This window comes from Ranitomeya imitator, chromosome 6, assembly GCF_032444005.1.
Source record: "Ranitomeya imitator isolate aRanImi1 chromosome 6, aRanImi1.pri, whole genome shotgun sequence".
Taxonomy (NCBI): Eukaryota; Metazoa; Chordata; class Amphibia; order Anura; family Dendrobatidae; genus Ranitomeya; species Ranitomeya imitator.
This window is the reverse complement of record NC_091287.1, coordinates 460710818-460734874: the sequence shown is the minus strand read 5'-3', so window position 1 is coordinate 460734874 and position 24057 is coordinate 460710818. Positions and strand designations below refer to the sequence as shown.

The 24057-nt window shown below is 43.6% G+C and overlaps 1 protein-coding gene across 1 annotated transcript in view; it reads right to left on the bottom strand.

Moving 5' to 3' along the window:
- The window catches only part of CRISPLD1 (cysteine rich secretory protein LCCL domain containing 1), a 135059-nt gene extending 119272 nt beyond the window's left edge, over window positions 1-15787 (bottom strand). Inside the window, exons 1-2 of the mRNA XM_069731500.1 lie at window positions 15578-15787; window positions 13056-13387 (exon numbers count right to left, since the gene is read on the bottom strand). Of these exons, the coding sequence (XP_069587601.1) occupies window positions 13056-13313 (258 nt within the window). The 5' untranslated portion in view covers window positions 13314-13387; window positions 15578-15787. The remainder of the gene's footprint in view (window positions 1-13055; window positions 13388-15577) is intronic.
- Between the last annotated feature and the right edge of the window lie 8270 nt (window positions 15788-24057).

Here is a 24057-nt window from a genome sequence, read left to right as displayed (position 1 = left end):
GTCACTCCACACCATAATTTTTAGAGTATGATCAATGCAACGTTTCCTTGTGAAGGCCTATTAATAACATTGCCATGTTGCCCACATAGTCTCCAGACTAATCTCCGGCCATAATTATATCCAAGACAAAAGCAGAACTCAAGAACTCATCATTGAAGAGCATAAACCTACATTGCTGCCTCCATTGTCCTTTACTGATCTGCACAGTGATAGCCTTTTAGAGTTGTAATGTGAAAATAATGAAACACCAGTAGGTGGACATCTGGTTCTTATCCAATGCTGTGCAAACACCTTCGGATGATATGTGTAGACAAGGATGCCTTAAGTTTAGTATGTGACATCCAATTTCATTTGCAGTACAGAATGGACTAATCATAGAACCATGGTATGACCGTTTCTTTAAGATGTCCAAGGAGCCATTTTTCAACTCAATGGTACATGTTATTCATTCAAATATGCTCAAGCTGCATGGCCTAAACGTGCTACCATGACCTGCAGTGTCTCTGTACTTGTCTCCCGTCAAGCACATTTGGGTCATTGGTCGGCAATTGTAAAAGAAGAAAGAAGCTGCTAGCAGCAAATCATCATGATTTGCTGACCAAGTGCATTTAGCATGACAAAACAAGCCTCAGACAATCGTCAATAACCTCATTGATACCAGCCAAGGTGGCGCAAGCCCGGGAATTTCTGAACGTAGCGCTCATACTCAATACTGAATAAATTGGGATGCTTTGTATTCCCTTTTTTTATCACCTGCATATCAACACGTTAATTGATCACATCATTTTCAGAATTCCATGACTTTTCCTTCTACATGTTGGAATTTCAATGTTGAGGAGTGTCTATGCAAATCGCTCATTCTATTACTGTCGGCAGTTTTAAAAAGTCAAAACTGCTGCAGGTTCTCTTTAATGAAAGATTACAAAATAATGCACAAAATATCACATCTAAAAAAAACTAAAATGTCAACTGTTGTTGAAGGGGATCTATTCCATAGTTTAGCCTTAGTTTAATGCCCAACTTGTCTAGGTTTAGCTAAAATATTAGGGTTTCTGGTTTGAAGGACTGGAGAGCATGACAAAAAACCTCAAGTTAGGCTACTTTCACACTAGCGTTGGTACGGGTCCGTCGCAGTGCGTCGGGCCGACGTACCGATGCATGCTGTGAAGTAAAAGCACAACGGGGGCAGCGAATGCAGTTTTTCAATGCATCCACTGCCCCATTGTAAGGTCCGGGGAGGAGGGGCAGAGTTTCGGCCGTGCATGCGCGGTCAGAAATGGCGGACACGACGCATAAAAAAAGTTACATGTAGCGTTTTTTGTGCCGACGGTCCGCCAAAACACGATGCATCCGTCGCACGACGGATGCGACGTGTGGCAATCCGTCGCAATGCATCGTTAATGAAAGTCTATGGAGAAAAAACGCATCCTGCAGGCAACTTTGCAGGATGCGTTTTTTCTCCAAAACGACGCATTGCGACGGAGGCCAAACGACGCTAGTGTGAAAGTAGCCTTAGCTGCTATACGAGTCTCCTATGATCTATTTGTCTACATTCTGAAATAGCCTGTCCAAATTGATTAAAAGTAGCACCAAGGCCAAAATAATTTGCTAAGGTTTAAAGATCTATTCTTTGGTATTCTTGATCTTAATAAAAAGTGAATAAGCTATGTTTTCCCCCTTTTGCTTTTGTCATTAGCTTTAAAAAAAAAAAAAAAAAAAGCATCTGACTGTTTATGACTCACACATTTTTTTTCCTAAAATCAAGAGCTGGTGAAGTACATGAGATGCATATGACCCCCACATGTATTCAGGCTGTCTAGCAGCGATAAATCATGCAGCTGCGTAAACAAAAACTAAATCTCCGAGCACTCACAAATACTCGGAGACCACCCGAGCATGGTCGGGAAAACCCCAGCAACGAGTATACTTACTCATCACCAATGGTGAAGAGTGGAGGGTCTGAAGAGGTGAGCAGTAATGTGAGTTTAAATATTTTGTGTGTTTTTTACATTTTATGCTTGTTATGCTCTGGGGTTTAGAAAGACCCTAGACCACAACAAGGGTCTATGAATTTGCAGAGAGTAACTTCTCTGCTAATTGAATTTCCACACATTCTGGATTTTTAGATCCATGTGTGGATGTGCAAAGTTAAGGCTAAGTTGAGACATAGTCACTCAAAAACTTTCATTTAGTTTGTTTTTAGCTATTAAGTGATTGTGTTGCTTATCGATATTTATTAGTGATGGACAAACATGCTCAGATAACATCCGAGCATGTTTGCGTGTTATCCAAGTATATTGGACGTGCTCGTATATTATGTTCGCTTACCCATGGCTATATGATTTGCAGCTGTTGGACAGCCTGATCACATGCAGGATTGCCTGCTTGTTAAGGAATCCCCACATGTGTTCAGGCTGTCTAACAACCGCAGATCATGCAGACATAGGGACGCGAACATAATATACAAGCACGCCCAAGGTACTCGGATAACATCCGAGCATGCTTGGGTAAGGCGTTATCCGAGCACGTTCACCCATCACTAATCTTAATATATACTTACCTTGTAATGTTTTCACATCCTGTTACTTCCAGATGTATCGGATCCAAGGGAAGGAAGTTCACCGACGTCCATATTGGGACACCCAATTGATGGGTATCCCAATATGGAAACTGCTGGTGGTACCAGTCTCTTGCATACGCCTTATGCACCACACACACACACAAACGCACACTGTATATGCCGCACGCACCACACACACACACACAAACACTATATACGCCATACGCACCACACACACACATACATACACTTTATAAGCCGTATGCAGCCTCTTGCGTGATACCACCAGTGGAACAATGTTGCGAACACTCCGTCGTCAGGATCAGCAGAATGATTCACTAACCACAGCCACCTTTCTACAGGAGGAGCGCATGCGCAGTTTTAATGTGACAAACCGCTATCTGTCTGCACAAAGATGGCAGTGGTCTGATTTCCTGCGCATGCGAAAATTCCGCGCAGGCACAGTGAATCATTCGGCTAATCCTGGCAGCAGATGCGCGATGTGTGTACAGGCAGAGGAAGCCGGTCACATTAAAGAGGTTTTCCCACAAACGAAAGTTAATTTTAAAAATTGTGTTTGACCATCTACGGAGCATACCACATCTCCTGGGCAGGGAAGAAAGCAAAAGACAATACTAACATTACAGCAGGGGATCACAGAGGATTCATTTTGTGAGGTAAAATATTTCACTGACAATATTTTACCTCACAAAATGTATCCTCTGCGATCTTCTGCTCTAAAGTCAGCATTGTCTTTTGCTTCCTCCCCTGCCCAGGAGCTGTGATATGTTCTGTACATGGTCAGACACAGACAATTTTTAAAATTAACTTTTGTTCGTGGGAAAACCCCTTTAAAGAGCAATTATCAATGCCAACATGGCTCCTCCTAAAAAGTATGACAATGACAATGAAAGGAAAGCAGCAAAGGCACAATATTAAAGACAACAACACCTGACACCTTTATGACAAAATGCTTCCTGTTTTCGTTTTTTGGCAAAGTGGACTATAGGATCCTGCAATTACAATATTTTTGTTTTTCAAGAGGATACAATGGGAGACATGTATGACAAAGTTAGGCTCCATTCTAACCTAGATTTTTGCATTCACTTTCTTTTTTCAGCTCTAGGAACAGAGAAATTGAATTTATGCACTTTTTGCTTCGGTAAAATAATGGACATCTTCAGGACTTATTCAGAAGAGCATCTTTTATAAACATGGATTGTCCATGTTAAAAATTGGACTGCACACAAACTGATCTTATTGAACAGATTTGTAGCACATGGGCACCAAGACTGCACTTGATTCTTCCATTTCTTGGATGAGTCTTGCCCATTCAACTCAATGAAAACCAAAAAAAGTATCCCTTATGGACCATGCATGTTGCATAGCACCTATTAAAAAGGAAATGTTTTTTTATCATTTTAAGACTGTTGATATATAAAAGCAGATTGCTGTATTTTTCAGATTATAAGACGCACTTTTTTCCCAAAACATTTTGGTAGAAATTGGGGGTGGGTCTTATAATGCTGATATACCTTACCGGCCACGGTAGAGCAGGGTCCCAGGGTCACTGCTGGAGGAGGCAAGAGTGGAGCATTGTTGCAGGCCACAGGCTAGGATGAGGGGGTATTTGGATGTGTGCCGCTGCGGGTATTTGGTGGTGCCGGGGCTCAGCCGACATTTTATGAAAGCCCAGAGCTACCGCACTTACATGGTTTACTATGCGGTGGGCTCCTGGAAAATAGCTGCCAGGGGTGGCGCATGCGCAGATGGAGATCTCGGAACCAAGATCTCGGGAGATGAGATCTCAACACCAAGATCTTCATCTGCGAATGTGCCGCCCCCATCAGTCATTTTCCTGGAGTCCACCACATAGTAAACAAAGTAAGTGCGGGGGCTCTGGGCTTTCACAAAATGTCTGTGGAGCCCCCGCACCACTGAACACCTGCAGCGACCCCTCATCCCACCCTGCGGCCTGCAGCAATGCTCCACCCTTTGCCTCCTCTAGCAGCAACCCTGGGACTCTACTTCACCACAGCCTCCACCCTGCAGCAGTAAGCAATAATATGCAAGGATTGTAAGAAGCACCACCATTTTACAAAAGAAAAAGTGTTTTCCTATTTTTCTTCTCAAAATTTGGGGTGCATATTATAATCTGGCACATCTTACAAACCACAAAATACAATAAATATTGATGTAAAAAAATGGATATATGGATGACACACAGAGGGCAATATGGATAAAAAATGTCAATGTACATGGTTTAACAGAATCTAGACTGATACCATTATTTTTGAAGGAGTCTTATGGTTCCATACGGATGTCAAACATATGGCAATATGGATGAAAAATTAAAATTTTTCATATGCTCATTTGAACATGGCTTAACAGATTCTAGACTGACACCATTATAGTCAATGGAGTGTTTCTGGAACGATTTGCATCTGTTATGCAATGGATCCATCCTCGCCTTGTAGTCCTGGCTCCTGTGTGCGGTGCACGCGGCAGCTTCTGGTCCCAGGGTTGGCATGAGCGCAGGGCCAGTGATGACGTCGCGGTCACATGACCGTGACATCATGGAAGGTCCTTCTCGCATAGCATCTTTGGAACCGGAACCTGCCGCTTGCACTGCCGAGGACAGCGCGCACGTCGGAAGGTGAGAATAACTTTTTTTAATTATTATTATTTTTAACATTAGATCGTTTTACTATTGATGCTGCATACGCAGCATCAATAGTAAAAAGTTGGTCACACAGGGTTAATAGCTGCATTAATGGAGTGTGTTACACCGCGGTCCATTAATGCTGCCATTAACCCTGTGTGAGGGCTGACTGGAGGGGAGTATGGAGCGGGCACTGACTGCGGGGAGGAAGGAGCGGCCATTTTGTCGGCGGACTTTGCCCGTCGCTGATTGGTTGTGGCAATGGTCGTGGGCATTTTGCCACGACCAATCAGCGACTTGGATTTCCATGACAGACAGAGGCCGCGACCAATGAATATTTATGACAAACAGACAGAAGGACAGACAGAAAGACGGAAACACAGTAAGAAAATGAAAGCAGAAGTTATTTTTTGTAACTCATTTCATGGAAATACCACCATAATATTTTTCAATGTGTTACAAAACCAGAAATCATGAGAAAAAAAAATGGATATAAAATTACATGACTCCAAGGCTGAAACTTCTTAAAACCATTTTTTTTAAGGAAATGAAATTCTATCCACACTGCGCATATTTGTTCTTTTTTATCCAACTTTAAACAAGTGAGCAGAAGTAAGATTTTTCCTCCTCAGTATTGCCATAAACAACTCTAAAATGCTGAACATATGTCCCACACCCGCACTTATTGGAAAATGTAACCAAAGAGGAAGATGACAAATAAATGGATTTGAACCAGAATACATGGCATGGGTATCTCATCGATAAGTGTTTCTTCTCTCATTCATTAACTGCTTGAAGTGGGAACTGAAATTCTCTAAAATATGAGAGGAATTAAATCCTTGTCACGAACATGTCAGCTGGAAGAAATCCAAAAGTAATCAGTGGAATTTCCTTATAAAGTTTAATGGAAAAGGAAAAGCACATTTATACTATTTCCTTTCTGGATGGGCTTTCTGTTTCTTTCTGAGAATTAGGCCTCATGCACATTACCATATGAAAGACTGGTACCAATTGGCCCAAGAGCACCTGCAAAAGTTCTTATCATACTGTATAGTTCCATACAGCTATCCAAAAGCCATAAAAGTACCACTATCTGTAGCCCTCATATGGTGCATTTATGGTCATTTTAATTAGGTTACTTGTTTTTTTATTGCATTTTTGTGTGCATTTTTTAACGTGTTTTTACCACGGTTTTGATGCTGTTTTTGTCTCTGTTTGGTGTGTCACACTAAAAAATTTGCTTTGTTTTTGATACTTCCTAGTATTTGACTTTGAGAAAAATGTGTCTGACCCATAAATGACAAAATGCTCTCTTTTTCGCTTCTTAGCAAAGTGGACTAAAGAATCCTGTAATTACAATATATTTGTTTTTCAAGCGGAATCAATGGGGAACATGTAAAACATTATTGATATACCGTTAGCCACTTTCAATCGGTGACACCATAGCTCTAGTCCTCGTCCTCTGAAGAGGCAATTTCCCAGAGGGGCATTTCAAGACTTAAATGTCCCCTCATCTTGGCATGTCAGGCTTGACATTTCAGTCTCACTGCACAGAGAAACATTACCCCTTCTATCCTGGTCAGAAGTCTTTCACCTAGCCAAACCAGATCTCACACTACGCACTGATGAGGGGCAGTATCACAAAACAGTGTCTGCAAATTGAGATTTTGGTTTTGGCTTTTATCCTAAGGCTACTTTCACACTTGTGTCGTTTGGCATCCATCGCAATCCATCATTTTGAGAAAAAAACGGATCCTGCAAATGTGCTCGCAGGATGCGTTTTTTTTCCCATAGACCTGTATTAGCGACGGATCGCGATGGATGGCCACACGTCGCGTCCGTCGTGCAACGGATCCGTCATGTTTTGGCGGACCGTCGGTACGAAAAAACATTCAAGTGAACGTTTTTTTGTCCATTGCGTCCGCCATTTTCTACCGCGCATGCACGGCCAAAACTCCGCCCCCTCCTCCCCGGACTTCAGAATGGGCAGCAGATGCATTGAAAAACTGCATCCGCTGCCCACATCGTGCACAAATTTCACAACGTGCGTTGGTACGTCGGCCCGACGCATAGCGATGGACCCGTACCAACGCAAGTGTGAAAGTAGCCTAAGTCATGTGGCTATGCTTGTTAGAGGGTCAATATTGACTGTTAGGATTACTACTTCCAATAGGTGGCACTAGAGTTCTAGTCCTCTTACTCTCTGCAGAGAAAATCTGCTGTGGAGACATGCTAAAAACGCATGCGCATTTTTTTGCTGTGAATTTGGGGAAAATCTGCACAGAAAACTCAGTTTACCTGCAAGAGAAACTGACCTATTGCAGATTTTGAAACACGCATCTGAGGTCAGTAAAATAATAGCACGGTGGGCATGAGGTCTCTATAAATCCCAAACACTTTGCTGGAACTGTAAGACGCTATGGTTTTGATGCAGCGAAAGAGTCAATCGAACATAGCCTTTTGTAGCAAATATGATGGAAACCACAATATAGGCTGCATTAATGCAGACATTGCTGAGGTAGGTATGTGTTGCAGAAATGTGTTGACACCTAGAATCTCATGCACATGACCATTAGAAAGATTTGTACTAATTGTCAATCTGTACCGATGTATAAATGTGTTAGTATGATGCTTTGTATGGGTACTATGGGGTTCAGTATTGTTCCACTGAGTTTCATTTGGCATTCTGTGTGGGTAATATAGGGGTTCAGCATATTTTTGTTTGCATTCAATTTAGCCTTATTTATGGGTTACATTTAAACTCTGAAATATCTCCTTCAAAACATTCTCCCTCATATGTACTTGAGAGGAATGGGGATGATTCACATAGCAATTGCCTTTCAGTGGCTCCAGCACCAGTTATCCATCTAAACAGTCATCCACCAAGCTCTGTCTATATTTGTCATGATGGCAGAATATTTCAGCACTACTTAACCAAAGTATATCTTGTTGTAGCTGTTTTCGTTCTGACCCAGGGCCAGATAGCCAGATCACCAGTGAGGCCAAATTGTGATATCACGCCCTTAATTGACAAGCGCTTGGAGACAAAAGAATCGCACACGTTGTTCTGCGTGAAATTCACTTTTATCTGAAGTAATAGAGCAAGAAGCAATATTTTATACCATTTACAACAAATGTAATTCTCAATGTAATTCATGTAGTCCCCACCATCACCCAGGGTCATACTGACCTTTGTTCTCTCACGTACCCGGAGCATGTTGTGGCTGACTATTGAGAACATACATGATAAGAAATGTAGTCTCCTTGAAGCGGAGACCATCAGACTACTGCATCAACAGATTCTAGTAATTAAAGGCAAAAGGCACTTAAAGGCAAACTATTAACCCTTCTATATCAATCTCAAGTTCTGCTGTTGACACGGAAAGCTTTGAAGATATAAATCTGTGGCTGAGAAAGACAATCTCTCACAGGCATCATTGTTGTTCCCAGACCAACTGTCACCATGGATTACTCCAGCACGCCATCTTGGTGGGGCTTCAGCAGGCCATCTTGGTGGCACTTTTTTTCAACACCAACACTGCCTCCTCTATCAGGATTCTTGCCACATGCCCCTGCAGCTTACCTGGCCCACACTGCTGCAGCCTCCAGCTACATATGCCAAGCCTGGGGCATATAAGCTTGCGCCTTCTCTTCTGAGAGGCTGGTTGCACAGTAGTAGCATCCACATATTCCTTTGCTTACCTTAACCATCAGGTTCATTCTATCACTGCTTAGTAAACCGCATCAGTGCAGCCACCATCACTAGCAATTATTGTTATAGGGGCTGAATTCACTTCAGAGTGAGTCTCATGACTAGTGTTGAGCGATACCGTCCGATACTTGAAAGTATCGGTATCGGATAGTATCGGCCGATACCCGAAAAATATCGGATATCGCCGATACCGATATCCGATACCAATACAAGTCAATGGGACATCAAGTATCGGAATGTATCCTCATGGATCCCAGGGTCTGAAGGAGAGGAAACTCTCCTTCAGGCCCTGGGATCCATATTAAAGTGTAAAATAAAGAATTAAAATAAAAAATATTGTTATATTCACCTCTCCGGCGGCCCCTGGACATCAGCGGGAGGATCCGGCGTCCGGCACGGCTTCTTTCTTCAAAATGCGCGCCTTCAGGACCTGTGGAATGACGTCCCGGCTTCTGATTGGTCGCGTGCCGCCCATGTGACCGCCACGCGACCAATCAGAAGCCGCGACGTCATTCCTCAGGTCCTAAAAGGCGCTTATTCTAGGACTTTAGCTGAGGAATGACGTCGCGGCTTCTGATTGGTCGCGTGGCGGTCACATGGGCGGCACGCGACCAATCAGAAGCCGGGACGTCATACCACAGGTCCTGAAGGCGCGCATTTTGAAGAAAGAAGCCGTGCCGGACGCCGGATCCTCCCGCTGATGTCCAGGGGCCGCCGGAGAGGTGAATATAACAATATTTTTTATTTTAATTCTTTATTTTACACTTCCGATACCGATACCCGATATCACAAAAATATCGGATCTCGGTATCGGAATTCCGATACCGCAAGTATCGGCCGATACCCGATACTTGCGGTATCGGAATGCTCAACACTACTCATGACATATTATGGAGTTTTTTCTCCTATTAAGCATGGGTCCTACAGAAGAATATGATACCTCACATACAACATTGGGCAGCACATGGGTTACACCAAGTGATGAAGACAGACTCTCCCGTTACTGGGATAGATGAAAGCTTCTACAGATTCAATATATATAGGAGGGGAGGAGAAGCTCTGCCTCTAGCTCCTCCCATCTATATAGGAGATGGTGGCTGCTACTGATGGGGTTCTGTGTGGATGAGAGGAGCTAGAGACAGAGCTCATCCCATCTACATAGAATGTTATCAGTAGCAGCTCTCATCTCCTATCTTAGTGATGTAACAGTCTGTCTTCACTGATATCCGGTTTTTGCCTCAGAATAGAGAATTTTGCTAATGACTGATCAATTCTGGCAGAGAAAGAAGTAGATTTCTCTGATAAGTTATATTACAAAGTTGCTTATTTTCACGTGTTCTATTGATTTATGGAAGAAAAATTAAAATAAAGTTTACACTTTAAAAAATAATCTACACCTGTAATTTTGAGGCAATATTTGCATTATTCTGGCTTATCTGGTGTAGTTGGACACCATGCTCAATCTGGTTTTCCTTTCCTACAAAATGATTGCCTGATCTCATTAATTTGAACACTTTTTTTAGTTTTCTGCACAATGAGTGGCCAGAAGCAACAGTCTGCAAAGAAAACTTAGAATGGAAAGCAGATATAAGCCACTATTAAGTCGCTTTTATTTCAGTAAGTTTGACCCTCGTTGTTAGGACTACCAGAACGCACTGAGTAAATATAGATGTTTTTATTGTTATTGGTGCGTTCGCAGCCCGGGGTCCACCGTGCAGGAAAACCTGCTGCTAGCAAACGGCGGCACTATATGGCGGTATGGACTAACTCAGTTAATTCACCGAGTAGCCGTGAAAGCAAAGCACTGTTCCCTGTTAGACTTCACAGAGGCACAGGCTAACTGCCCAAACAGAGAGCAGTCAGTGGTCACGCATGCACACAAAACTCCTGACCGGAGGTGCCAGCATTCTAGGGGCTTATTTCAGCCAGGTCTCTGAATACATACACACACAAACTCCTCGCCGGAGGTACCAGCATTCTAGGGGCTTATTTCAGCCGGGTCCCTGAACACACTCTTACGTGACTACACTGGCGCAAAGCACATAACATGGAACAATACTAGCGCATGGCCGTGCGGCCATGTGAGTCTTAAATAGTTGCAGCACGTGCAGGACCTTCCTAGAAGGACCAATGAGAGGCTGCACCAAAGCCAGAGCACCTACAGGACCTTCCTGAAAGGACCAATGGACTTAGCTGCACTATCTGACCATGTGACACTCGATCTCCACTGAGAGATCTTACTCTGGGCATGCTCAGAACGAGAAAAGCAGGAATTAGTCCATAGAGACGTCTACTCGCCGCTGCCCAGCACTGGCTTCAATGGCAGGAGCAGGAAAAGCAGCAGTAACTCTTTGTACAGAGTGGGGCTGAGCAAGATGTTGGGCCTGATGTCTCCGCTGAGCAAGCTCCACTGCGGCAGGAGAAGAATGGGAGACTGCAGCGGAGATGGCCCAAGATTCCCCCTGTGCAGAGGTGGGAACTCCACCCCTAACACTCATAAACTATTTGTATGCTCATGTCATCCAGTCCAGTGAAATATGAACTCATCGGTATCTTTACCGTGTCCTTCCATTGCCTATATCTTGATAAATCTATTTGTTAAGTACTATTGCTTGGAGACTGAACTTACCAAAGTTTTGACTCCTTGGGTTATAAACATTCTTGGAACCTACAAATATACCATTGAGTTCAACTTGCACTGGGCTATATGTGCAAAAAAAACGGTTTAGGGAATGGAGGGGTCAAACTTATGGACAGATCTTTTTAAGGATTAGATAGAAATCCAGAGGTCAGACAACTACTTATCATAAATTAATTGCATGTTTTAGTAAATATGTATCACTTTATAAGATGAAAACACCTACTTAAAGTATCACTCCATCATTTATTTTTATTGCAGAGCTTGAGTGGTGCTACTAACGTAAGATCCCTGCACCTAATATTATACTCACCACCTGCAGTCTTCAATTCTTCCTGGCGCCGATTCAGTCCCATCTTGTGACTGTATCTTCTGTCTGTCCGGAAGTCAGAGGTAAAGGTCACAAGTCTCTCACAGAATGAAGAAAAAAAAGGTACTTCAGCATAGAAAAATCTAAAACTTCATCTTTAGTGGAAAAAATGCATAAAAACAGGCACAATGGGAACAAGATATAGGTCCCAGAGAGCAACCAACTGACGCGTTTCGACACTTCGGTCTTAATCATGTTAAAACACGTCGCTTTTTTAGCTCTCTGGGATCTTTATATTGTCCGAATTGTGCCTGTTTTTATGAATTTTTTCCATTTAAGACAAAGTTTTAGATTTTTCTATGCTGGAGTACCTTTTCTTCTTCATTCTTTGGAACTTGCCTGCCCAAGTCAAGGCAGCTCTGTGCATGGAACTCATTCTTGGAAGACACTGCAAATGTTGAGCTGACTTATCCTGTTCCTTATTCCTTCTTTGTAGAAGTCTCTCATCGACTTGCATTAAAAAGTGACTGCCAGAAAACACTGGGGCGATCTGGCAGATCACAATCTGCTGGAAACAGACCAGAGCGATGCGGATAAAAGAGGAAAACGGCGGCTGTTAAGTATGAGAGTAAGTGCAGGGAACTTATATTACTGGCGCCACTCCATCGTTGGAATAAAAAGAAAAAAACTCTGAAGTGGTGCCTTCCTAACAGTCCAAAATGGCTGTGAAAATGCTTAGCTATCACATGACTTTGATAACCTGTCATTAAGAAAGTAACAATGAATTATGCACTACACCAAGAAGAATCCATATAATGGTCACTAGTGCATTATCTGTAAATGCAGTAGCACTGGGATAGGTCACAGTACATTGGTCCAATTACAGAGCAAGTGGCCTAGTCACAGACCTAAATTAAACCGGAGCCTAAAGCTGGTGTCACACGTCCATGTTTTCGGGTCCGAAAACAGACCACACTGCACAGACTGGAGATCTGTAGCCAGTCCATGTTTTGTGGTGTATACTAGTGCCACGAAACATGGATTACAGTGATTACACAGGTTCACAAATAAGTTAAAGGGTTATTTCCATCACCCATATTACTTTTTTAAAATTCATATTATTTAAAAAAAAATAATAATTTCAAGGCTGTATATAAAGGAAACATGTCTTACCATAAACTCCATGTTAGAAGCAGGAGGGTAAACTTCACCTCTCAGTTTATTGTGCAAATCTAGGATAAGCTTCATGTCACTCTCCATAATGGCTCTTTTTCCCCTATGCTTTGCAACCCACCACTCTCCATCCTCATCCATATATTTTTCCAAGAGGCCTTCTAATTGGGTGGCATTAGGAATGAGCATTGGAGCAACTGTTTGAACTATGAATAGCAAGGCAGTCCGCCGGAGCCATTCTTGTGCTGTGCATTTCATGATGAGAGGCCTGTCAACTCTTCGAGATTAAAATCGGATTTAAAAGTTGCATGTGTTTGTTCCCAAAATTATACCTGTAAGAAAAATACAATCAATGAAACAAACTGTAGTGCAGAGTAAACCGCTCCACAATATGGAAATGATAAAAACAGTAAAAAACGTAAGTCAGCCAGTCTAAAATAAAAAAGAATCAAAGAGAAATATCACAGCATGAAGAAATAACGTAATTGTGATGTAGACGATTAAATGGGACAATCCAGCTTTGCTATAGCATAGATCTGCTACATCTACATCTGACTAGCTCGTCTCGTCTCTGCTACGTACCTTAATGTTGCAAAAATATATACGGAACATTATAAAGCATAAAATAATACCGCCAAGTGAGATTTGAATGCCATCCTAAACACTCTCCTGCAACACAGTGACTAATACTACTGTAACTCTAGACACACGTCTGCTCTGCCAAGACCCCTAGGCACTCCCCCTAGATCCACGTGGGTAGGATGTCAATCAGTGCTGCTCCTGCAGATTCACAGTTACACCGGCTATCCACAGGACCTCACTGCAGCAGATGACTAAATGTTCTGCATCTCAGGAAAAATAAGCAAGGAACAACTCTCAGAGCACAAACTCAGTCATTGAACATAATAAAAGTCAGGGTGTAACAAGACTAACAGCATTTTGATCTCTGAACATAATCAATGGGTGACTTATCCAGGTCAGCCAGGAATTCTCGATGCTCCAGCTTTTCCCCTTCATCAGGGTCCTCTTTAGCATCTGTATAGCATCATGTTAACCAGTAAGATAAAACTACTCCAATGCCACTATTTAACCTATAAATTAACAACACAACTTAGAATAAGAATAAACATCGAATTGTCCAAGAAAAGGCAACGTCCTATGTATTCATGCAGTCCTATGTAAATACATGGACCATGGGTAAGACTTCTGAATGAAATGAAGTGAAACTTTTTTAAAGACACCAGAAATTGCTTTGAAGAGTGAACTTCTCAAAGTTGTCCTTTATGTATGTATGGAAAAGCTTACTGTGCTCTAGATAATGGAGTGGTCTTCTCGGGAAGGTGGTCTTTTGGAGAGGTTTCACTGTATCGTGCCAAGTGCAAACTCAGCCCTGCTGTATTTTTTAACACAATGATTTGTTTCACACTTTCTATACATTTCATCCTCCGTGTCTAGATATTATAATGATACACTTTGGCATTTTGACAATTCTCCCATTACACTTCCCATACCCCCTCTATTGCATATACTGCACAGAACTTATGACAGTCATTTAAACCCAGGAGTTACAATGTATCCACGTGAAAAACGCTTGATTATTTTATAGTCTTCATCTTCCTGATTGATTTTGTGTTGGCGCAGGTAAATCAATAAGACACATTCATTGTAGAATTTTCCATGACTGTGAAACCAGTCCCATTCATGTGAACGCAGTTGTTTTCTGCTGTCTCAGCAGCATGAACATAGATTTCGGCAAGTCCCATTCAAATGAATGAAACAAGCTGAAGAAAGTCCTGCAAAAAATCTTTCCTAATTTGTGATTCTGCACTTGTCAACATTTTGTCAAAACTATTCAACCGACATAACATAACAAGACGATGTATCATGTATAACAAGAACATAGCAATCAACGGTGTGAATCAGCATTTTCTTGCTTATTTGTGCCTTTTCTGTTGTGCAGTTATATATCTTGATCATATCCTACAGAAATCATTTTGCCCCCCCCCATTTCAGCCATGGCAAATTGGACAATAGTAGAGTCAATTTTGGCCATTTGAGATGTACAGAGCCCGATGGGATCTCGACTGGGACTTATTGTTCCAGTTTTAGGTCAACATAACTTTCCGTACTTGTCTTGGAAGTAATAAGACTACAGTGCCAAATGCTGCAATGTACGACCCAACCACAAAATGCTGAGTGGATAGATTCAGCTGCTCGGAGAAGAACAGATGAGAGCCGAGCTGTTTATATACAACTTTCAAGAATTCAATGAATTCCGTCTGCATAGTTTCTCCGCGCCTTTGTAGGAAATCTCCCACAACTATTGCACAGTTCACACATGCAATCCAGAAAGAATATAGTATCCAAGTATAAAGTCCACAGTTATAGACAAGTGCCATACAGTCATATGCTCCTGAGTATAGCCCCATAGATTCAGAAGCAGCTGAGTATAGCACAGCCATAGCCTTGTACAGTGAAAAGCAGAAAGTAGAAGACTAACTATGTGTTGAATGGATACTTACTGCTTGGCGTGGGAAGCAAGTCCAGGGCTGAGCAGCGACTTAGTACCAGGGGCTCTCTGCGCTGGGGATACAGCACTGGCAGCAGAGCTTGTCACTCAGTAATCCCACCAGATCAGAGAGCGGGGCTTTCAAAGCAGATCCTAGCTATAGAGGAGGAGTCTGCGGAAAGTGCATTGAGCTCTACCCCCTCTTTCCTCTTGATTGTCATGTGCTTTTTTGTGCAAGTGTTCAGGTGGGTGGTCGAATATGCTGTGAGCACAGGATTAATACGGTACTTGTAATTTCTGCGCAGAAATAGAGCGCTGTTAGGTATTGAGAATGACCAGATTGTGGATGTGATTTCGCTTGCAGGAAATAGTTTAACGTTATTTTAACTTCACGTAAATAAAAATAGATGTTAAAAAATATAATTTTTCGGCAACCAGGACTCATTCAAACTTCAGTGATTTTTCTCGTACACAAAAAAACCACACCGATTTTTATCAGTGTTTTGCATCATATTTCCATCAGTGTTTGGTCAGTTTTTACCATCAGTTTTGTTTGCGATTTTAGAAAACTTGTTAATCTTGTACAGCACGCAGATGGTGATGTGCACTGTAAGCGATTTTTAGCAACTAAAATACTTTCATGGGTAATTTTGGCCCAGTTTATTTATTATTATTTATTTGGCCCACATTGGGTCACAATTAGACATGAGCGAGCATGCTCGTGTGCTAATAGAAAGTATTCGAGCATGCTCGTGTGTTAATAGAAAGTATTCGAGCATGCCGAATATAATGCTCGAGTCGCCGTGGCTGCATGTCTCGCGGCTGTTCGACAGCCACAAAACATGCAGGGATTCCCTGTTTGTTAGGCAATCCCTGCATGTGTTGCTGCTGTCTGTTGAACAGCCGTGAGACATGCAGTCATGGCGATTCTAACATAGTATTCAAGCACACCAAAGATACTCTATTAACACACAAGCATGTTCACTCAACACTTGTCGCAATCTAAATTCTCTGTCAGTATGGTTTTGTAGTGTGGGAGGAAACATGAGGAGAATGTGCAAACTCCCTGCAGATGTTGTCTTTGATGGGATGTGAACCCAGGACCCCAGTGCTGCAACATAAAAATAACATAGTAGATGTTAAAGGGGTATTTCCATCTCCAAGATCCTATCCCAATATGTAGTAGGTGTTGTAACGAATGGAAACAGAGGCACAGGTGGGGAAGTGCACATTTGTGTATTGAACTTATTGGGGAACCACGGGACCCTGGGGCTCCAAAGGGGGTGTGACTAAGTGAACCCCGGACTCCCGTAGTAAGATCCCTCAAACAGAGCCAGAGTGGAAGTTCAGGAGATGCAAGGTGCTACCTCCAGTTAGACCCTGGGTATGTGGAAGCTGACTTGGCTGGACTGGCGGGCAGGCAGGTACTGCAAGTAGCAGAGAACCAGACAGGAGGCAGGCAGCTCAAATGAGTAGCAGGCAACAGCTGGCATGGAGAGAAGCAGGTATTGCAGGCGTAGCCCCAGAAGGCGAGGGAAGCACGGAGGGTACACTGAGGAGACAAACCAGAATTAGCGAGGTACAAGAGTATAAAACACAAGAGCCAGGAACCTGAGAACTAACAACATAACAACAGGAAACACTTGTTGCTCAGGCACCTCCCTTTGGTCAAAGGTGCCTGAAATAGTACGAAACACTCAGCCATTTTACTGAGACCTATTTTTGAAAATAGTGCGTGGTCTCTTTAAGAGACTGAGGGTGTGCACACCCTTAGTGACGTGCCGTTAGACCTGCGGGATGCACGCAGCATTCAAGAAGCAGCAACAGGAGCAGGCAGCACGGGACGCGGAACGGATGCCCGAGGAGACCGGCATCCACACTGGGCACCACGCCGAAGCCGCGGCCCCAAGGACACAGGTGAGGACAGGACAACGGTGCTACAGTACCCTCCATGTATGCCCCCTCTTTTTCAAGCCTGCAAAAAATGTCTCCAGTAGGAGAAGAGTCTGAATATTCTCCTTGGGCTCCCATGACCTCTCCTCAGGATCAAAGCCCTTCCAATCTACCAGAAAAAAGGTCTTTCCCCTTACCCTTTTCATGGCCAATATACTGGCTACCTCATAGACATCCTCCTCGTTGACAGACTCAGGAGTGGTACCCGGGTCCTTAAAAAACAAGCTCAAGATAACTGGTTTGAGGAGGGAAGCGTCAAAGGAGTTAGGCGCACGTAAAGAAGCAGGCAATTTTAACTTATAAGAGACAGCATTCATTTGTTTCAAGATGAAGCGAGGTCCCAATTTGTAGGAAGACATTTTCAGACAGATGTACTAAGAGGAGAGCCACACTTTATCCCCAGACGGAAAGCTCAGAGCCTCCAGGCACATCTTATCGGCATGCTTCTTCATACGCTGTGACGCGCTCTCTAAAGCAGTCTTGGTGTCTCCCCACACTTTGTAGAAATCTTCAACAAGAGTGTCAGCAGATGGACTGCCTGAAGACCCAGAGACAAGAAGCGGGATTCCGGGTTGCAGTGTGAACACAATCTGGAGGGGAGACTTAGCAGAGGACTGACTTACGTGATTATTGTAGGAGAATGCCCATGGTAGTAACTTGACCGAGTTGTTGTGGTGCACGTTGATGAAGTGACGCAGGTACGCAGACACGATCTGATTGACCCTTTCCACCTGACCATTGGATTGAGGATGATACGCAGAAGAAAAATCCAACTCCACCTTCATTAGTTTACAGACCACCCTCCAGAACTTCAAAGTGAATTGGACACCTTTGACGGAAAATATGCTGAATGACGTGGTCGGCAAGTTCAGGAGCAGAAGGAAGACTAGACAAGGGGGTAAAGTGAGCCATCTTCAAAAAATGGTCCACCACAACCCATATAACAGATCAGACAAACGAGACAGGAAGATCCATAATAAAATCCATAGCAATGTGCTGCCAGGGAACTGAAGGAATGGGAAGCGGTAGAAGATGCCTGGATGGAAGACGCTTCGCAGTTTTATTTTGGGCACAGGAGGGACAAGCCAAGACATATTCTAGGATGTTCTTATGCATGGTGGACCACCAATAATAATGGGAAATGAGTTGCAAAACCTTCCTTTGCCTGGCATGGTCAGACAACTTAGAAGAGTGACCCCACTGAAGAACTCGTCTCCTGTCCAAACTACCTACCCATGTCTTACCGGGAGGAATCTGAGACAAATTGACAGAGGCCACTGTCACCATTCGGGAGGGCTCAATAATGTGTTTAGGTTCCTCTTCCAAGTTGGGAGGAGGAAAGCACCTAGAGAGAATGTCGGCCTTGATGTTCTTGCTAGCAGGGAGAAAAGAACAAAATTAAATCCAGCAAAGAACAGAGACCAGCTGACTTGACGAGGATTCAGCCTCTGAGCAGACTGGAGATAAGCAAAATTCTTTTGGTGGGTGAAAGTAATGACCTGGTGTACTGCTCCCTTGAGAAGATGACACCACTCTTGGAGAGCCAGATTGATGGTCAGTAACTCCTGATCTATGATGGAATAATTTCTTTCAGAAATGGAAAAAACCTTCGAAAAGAAGCCACAAGTGACCATTCGCCTGGAGGAAGACTTCTGGGGAAGAACCGCTCCTGCACCAATGGAGGAGGCATCCACCTTGAGGAAGAACTGTTTATCTGCAATTGGCCAATGGAGCACGGGTGCAGAAGTGAAGTCTTTATTTAGAGAGGTAAACGGCTTCTCTGCTTCGGGTGACCAATCCTTGAAATTGGTGCTTTTTCGGGTCAGAGCAGAGATGGGGCCACCCGAGATGAGAAATGGGGAATAAATTGACGATAATAGTTGACGAACCCCAGGAACTGTTGTGTCGCTTTAAGCCTGGTCAAGAGGGGACATTTGATAATAGAAGCCAACTTTTTGGGATCCATCATCAAACCATTAGACAAGACAATGTAATCAAGGAATGGCAAATAGGGTTGCTCGGAGACACACTTCTCAAACTTGGAGTACAGCCTGTTCTGCCAGAGTCTCTGCAGAACCTGATGGACATCTCTCCAATGTGTGGCCAAATCTGGAAAGTAAATTAAGATGTCATCCACATAGACAACAACACAAGAATATAGGCGATCCCTAAAAATTTCATTCACAAACTCTTGAAAAACAGCAGGAGCCTTACTGAGTACGACATAAACCGGTATTCATAGTGCCCATCTCAGGTGTTGAAGGCCATCTTCCACTCATCTCCCTGGCATATGCAAATCAGGTTGTAGGCGCCTCTGAGATCCAATTTGGTGAAGATCTTGGCCCCTGAGATGGTCAAACAACTCCAAAATATGTGGCAACGGGTATCGTTTTTTTAACATGATCTAGTTTAAACCTCTATAGTCAGTACAGGGCCGTAAAGATCCATCCTTCTTGATGAAAAAGAAACCCGTGCCTGCCGGAGAAGATGACTTTTGGATTAAACCTTTAGCCAGGTTCTCCTTGATGTATTCTGACATGGCTAGGGTCTCCACCTGGGATAAAGGATAGATCAGACCCCGAGGAGGGGACATCCCAGGTAGCTGGTCTATGGGGAAGTCATGCGGCCTATGGGGTGGCAACGTCTCCATTTCTTTCTTATTGAAGATGTCGAAGAAGGACTAGTAGGAAGATGTTAAGCCCCACGGGGCAGATGGTGCCACAGGACGGCGGACAGGATGGACGAAAGCTAGGCATCTGTTGAAACAGGAATCTCCGCAACATAGAATCTTTCCAGACTTCCAATTCAATATGGGCTCGTATGCTTGAAGCCAGTGTAAACCTAGGAACAAGGGGTGAGACAAACCAGGCAAGACTTGAAAATTGGTTCTCTCAGAGTGTGTCAAACTTACCCAAAGTTTCACTGGTACAATCTGGAAACGAACGGGCTCAGTCAGGGTTTTGCGATCCACGGAGGTCACCAGTAGAGGGAATCCAGTAACAATCCACCACCGCTTGTTGAATAAAATTCCCGGCGAACCCGGAATCCAGATAACCTGACACGGAAAAATTGACAGTGCCGAAGAACAACAACATTGTCATCAGCAGAGAAGGAGAGAAACGATCCTCACCCAGGGAAACCTCTCCTACAGACCCTAGGCTCTGGAGTTTTCCTGCCTCTCTGGACAAGAGTGGATCAAATGCTCTGGACTGCCACAGTAAAAACATCTTCCAACATTTTTCCAACATGACAATTATCCTAAATACACTGTTGCATTTCTGAAGAAAAGGGTGAAGTGATTCAGTTGCCAAGTATGCCTCCTGATCTGAACCCAACTGAAACACATTTGGGGAATTCTGAAATGTCAAGTTGAGCAGCATTCTCCATCCAGCATTCAGGCTCAAAATAGGTCATTCTTGAAGACTAGAAAAAGATAGATGTTGCAAGATGTCACCAATTTGTTTGTTACATGCCTGTTATGATCTGGTGGCCTTGGAGCAGCATGAGACGTACTCTGGAGAAGGTGGTCCCTGTACTGAACCTAGCAACGCAACTAAAAGTAGCCGTGGGGGGTACCTAACACTCCCTAGACCCCTCGGCACAGCCTAAGATCTAACTACCCCTAAAGACAGAAACAGGAAACCTATCTTGCCTCAGAGAAAATCCCCAAAGGATAGATAGCCCCCCACAAATATTGACGGTGAGAGGAGAGGGAAATAACATACGCAGATATGAAATCAGATTTTAGCATAGGAGGCCATACTAGCTAAAAAGAAAGAATAGAACAGAGTACTATGCGGTCAGTATAAAACACTAGAAAATATCCACCGCAGAAAATACGGATCAGCACATCTGACTAAAGACATGGGGGGTATATCTGCATCTCCAGAGAAATAGCTAGGCTGCAAAAAATCCTTCACAGACCAAGCTGGACAAGACAGAAACATGAAAATGCACAGAACTATAAGGTCCACTGCAGGTGGACAGCAAAAACAAAGCCAGGACTTATCTTGTAGAAAACACAGCAAACTGGAGAGACCAGCAGGGAAGTGAATCCTTCAAGAACAATGGACAACTGGCACTGACTAAAGGATCCTGCAAAGCTATATACCCCAGTCAGTCCTGCAATTAGTAGATACACATGTCCACTCCTGCAATCCAAGCACAACTGCATTACCCTCTACAACCACCGGAGGGAGCCCAAAAGCTGAATTCACAACAGTACCCCCCCCCTTGAGGAGGGGTCACCGAACCCTCACCAGAGCCCCCAGGCCGATCAGGATGAGCCCGATGAGAGGCAAAGGCACCAAATGAACCATCTTAGAAAATCGGTCACAGACAGCCCAGATAACCGACATTCTTTGGGAGACAGGAAGATCGGAAATAAAATCCATAGAAATATGCGTCCAAGGTCTCTCAGGGATCGGCAATGGCAAAAGCAACCCACTAGCACGGGAACAGCAAGGCTTAGCCCGAGCACAAATCCCACAGGACTGCACAAAAGAACGCACATCCCGCGACAAAGAAGGCCACCAAAAGGACCTACCAACCAAATCTCTGGAACCAAAAATCCCAGGATGGCCAGCCAACACAGAACAATGAACCTCAGAAATCACTTTACTAGTCCATCTATCAGGAACAAACAGTTTCCCCACAGGACAGCGGTCAGGCTTATCAGCCTGAAATTCCTGAAGAACCCGTCGCAAATCAGGGGAGATGGCAGAAAGAATCACCACTTCCTTCAAAATGCCGACCGGCTCAAGAACCCCAGGGGAATCAGGAAAAAAACTCCTAGAGAGGGCATCCACCTTAACATTCTTAGTACCAGGAATGTACGAGACCACAAAATCAAAACGGGAGAAAAACAAGGACAATTGAGCCTGTCTAGAATTCAGCCGTTTGGCAGACTCGAGGTAAATAAGATTCTTATGATCGGTCAGGACCACAATACGGTGCTTGGCCCCCTCAAGCCAATGTCGCCACTCCTCAAATGCCCACTTCATAGCCAACAACTCCCGATTGCCGACATCATAATTGCGTTCCGCAGGCGAAAACTTCCGAGAAAAGAAGGCACACGGTTTCATCAAGGAACCATCAGAATTCCTCTGAGACAAAACGGCCCCTGCCCCAATCTCAGACGCGTCAACCTCAACCTGAAATGGAAGAGAAACATCTGGCTGACGCAACACTGGGGCAGAAGTAAATCGGCGTTTAAGCTCCTGAAAGGCAGAAACAGCCGCGGAGGACCAATTCGTCACATCAGCGCCTTTCTTGGTCAGATCGGTCGGAGGTTTAACCACACTGGAGAAGTTGGCAATGAAACGACAATAAAAATTAGCAAAGCCCAAGAATTTCTGAAGGCTCTTCACAGATGTGGGTTGAATCCAATCATGAATGGCCTGAACCTTAACCGGATCCATTTCTATAGATGAGGGAGAAAAAATGAAACCCAAAAAAGAAACCTTCTGCACCCCAAAGAGGCACTTTGACCCCTTCACAAATAAAGCATTATTACGGAGGATCTGAAATACCATCCTGACCTGTTTCACATGAGACTCCCAATCATTGGAAAAAATCAAAATATCATCCAAATATACAACCATGAATTTATCAAGATAACTCTGAAAGATATCATGCATGAAGGATTGGAACACAGATGGGGCATTAGAGAGTCCGAATGGCATCACAAGGTATTCAAAATGGCCTTCAGGCCTATTAAATGCAGTTTTCCATTTGTCACCCTGCTTGATACGAATAAGATTATATGCCCCTTGAAGGTCAATCTTAGTAAACCAGCTAGCCCCCTTAATCCTAGCAAACAAATCAGTAAGCAAAGGCAAGGGGTATTGAAATTTGACCGTGATCTTATTCAAGAGGTGATAATCAATACAGGGTCTCAAGGAGCCATCCTTCTTGGCAACAAAAAAGAACCCCGCTCCCAACGGTGAAGAAGATGGCCGAATATGCCCTTTCTCCAAAGACTCCTTAATATAGCTCCGCATGGCGGTATGTTCAGGCACAGACAGGTTGAAAAGTCGGCCCTTAGGGAACTTACAACCTGGAATCAAATCAATAGCACAATCACAGTCCCTATGCGGTGGAAGGGAACTGGATTTGGGCTCATCGAATACATCCTGGAAGTCAGACAAAAAACTCAGGAACTTCAGAAGAGGGGGAAGAGGAGATTGACATCAAAGGAACCTGATCATGAACCCCCTGACAACCCCAACTAGTCACAGACATGGATTTCAATCTAACACCGGATTATGTAGCTTCAACCATGGAAAACCCAGCACAATATGAAATCATGCTCAATATCATCATGCAAATTATGCAACACCAGAAAACGACAATCTTCCTGAGGGGCTGGCGCCATGCGCATGGTCAGCTGTGTCCAAAACTGAGGTTTATTTTTAGCCAACGGTGTAGCATCAATGCCCCTCAAAGGAATAGGGTTCTGCAAAGGCTGCAAGGGAAAACCACAACGTCTGGCAAATTCTAAGTCCATTAAGTTTAGAGCGGCGCCTGAATCCACAAATG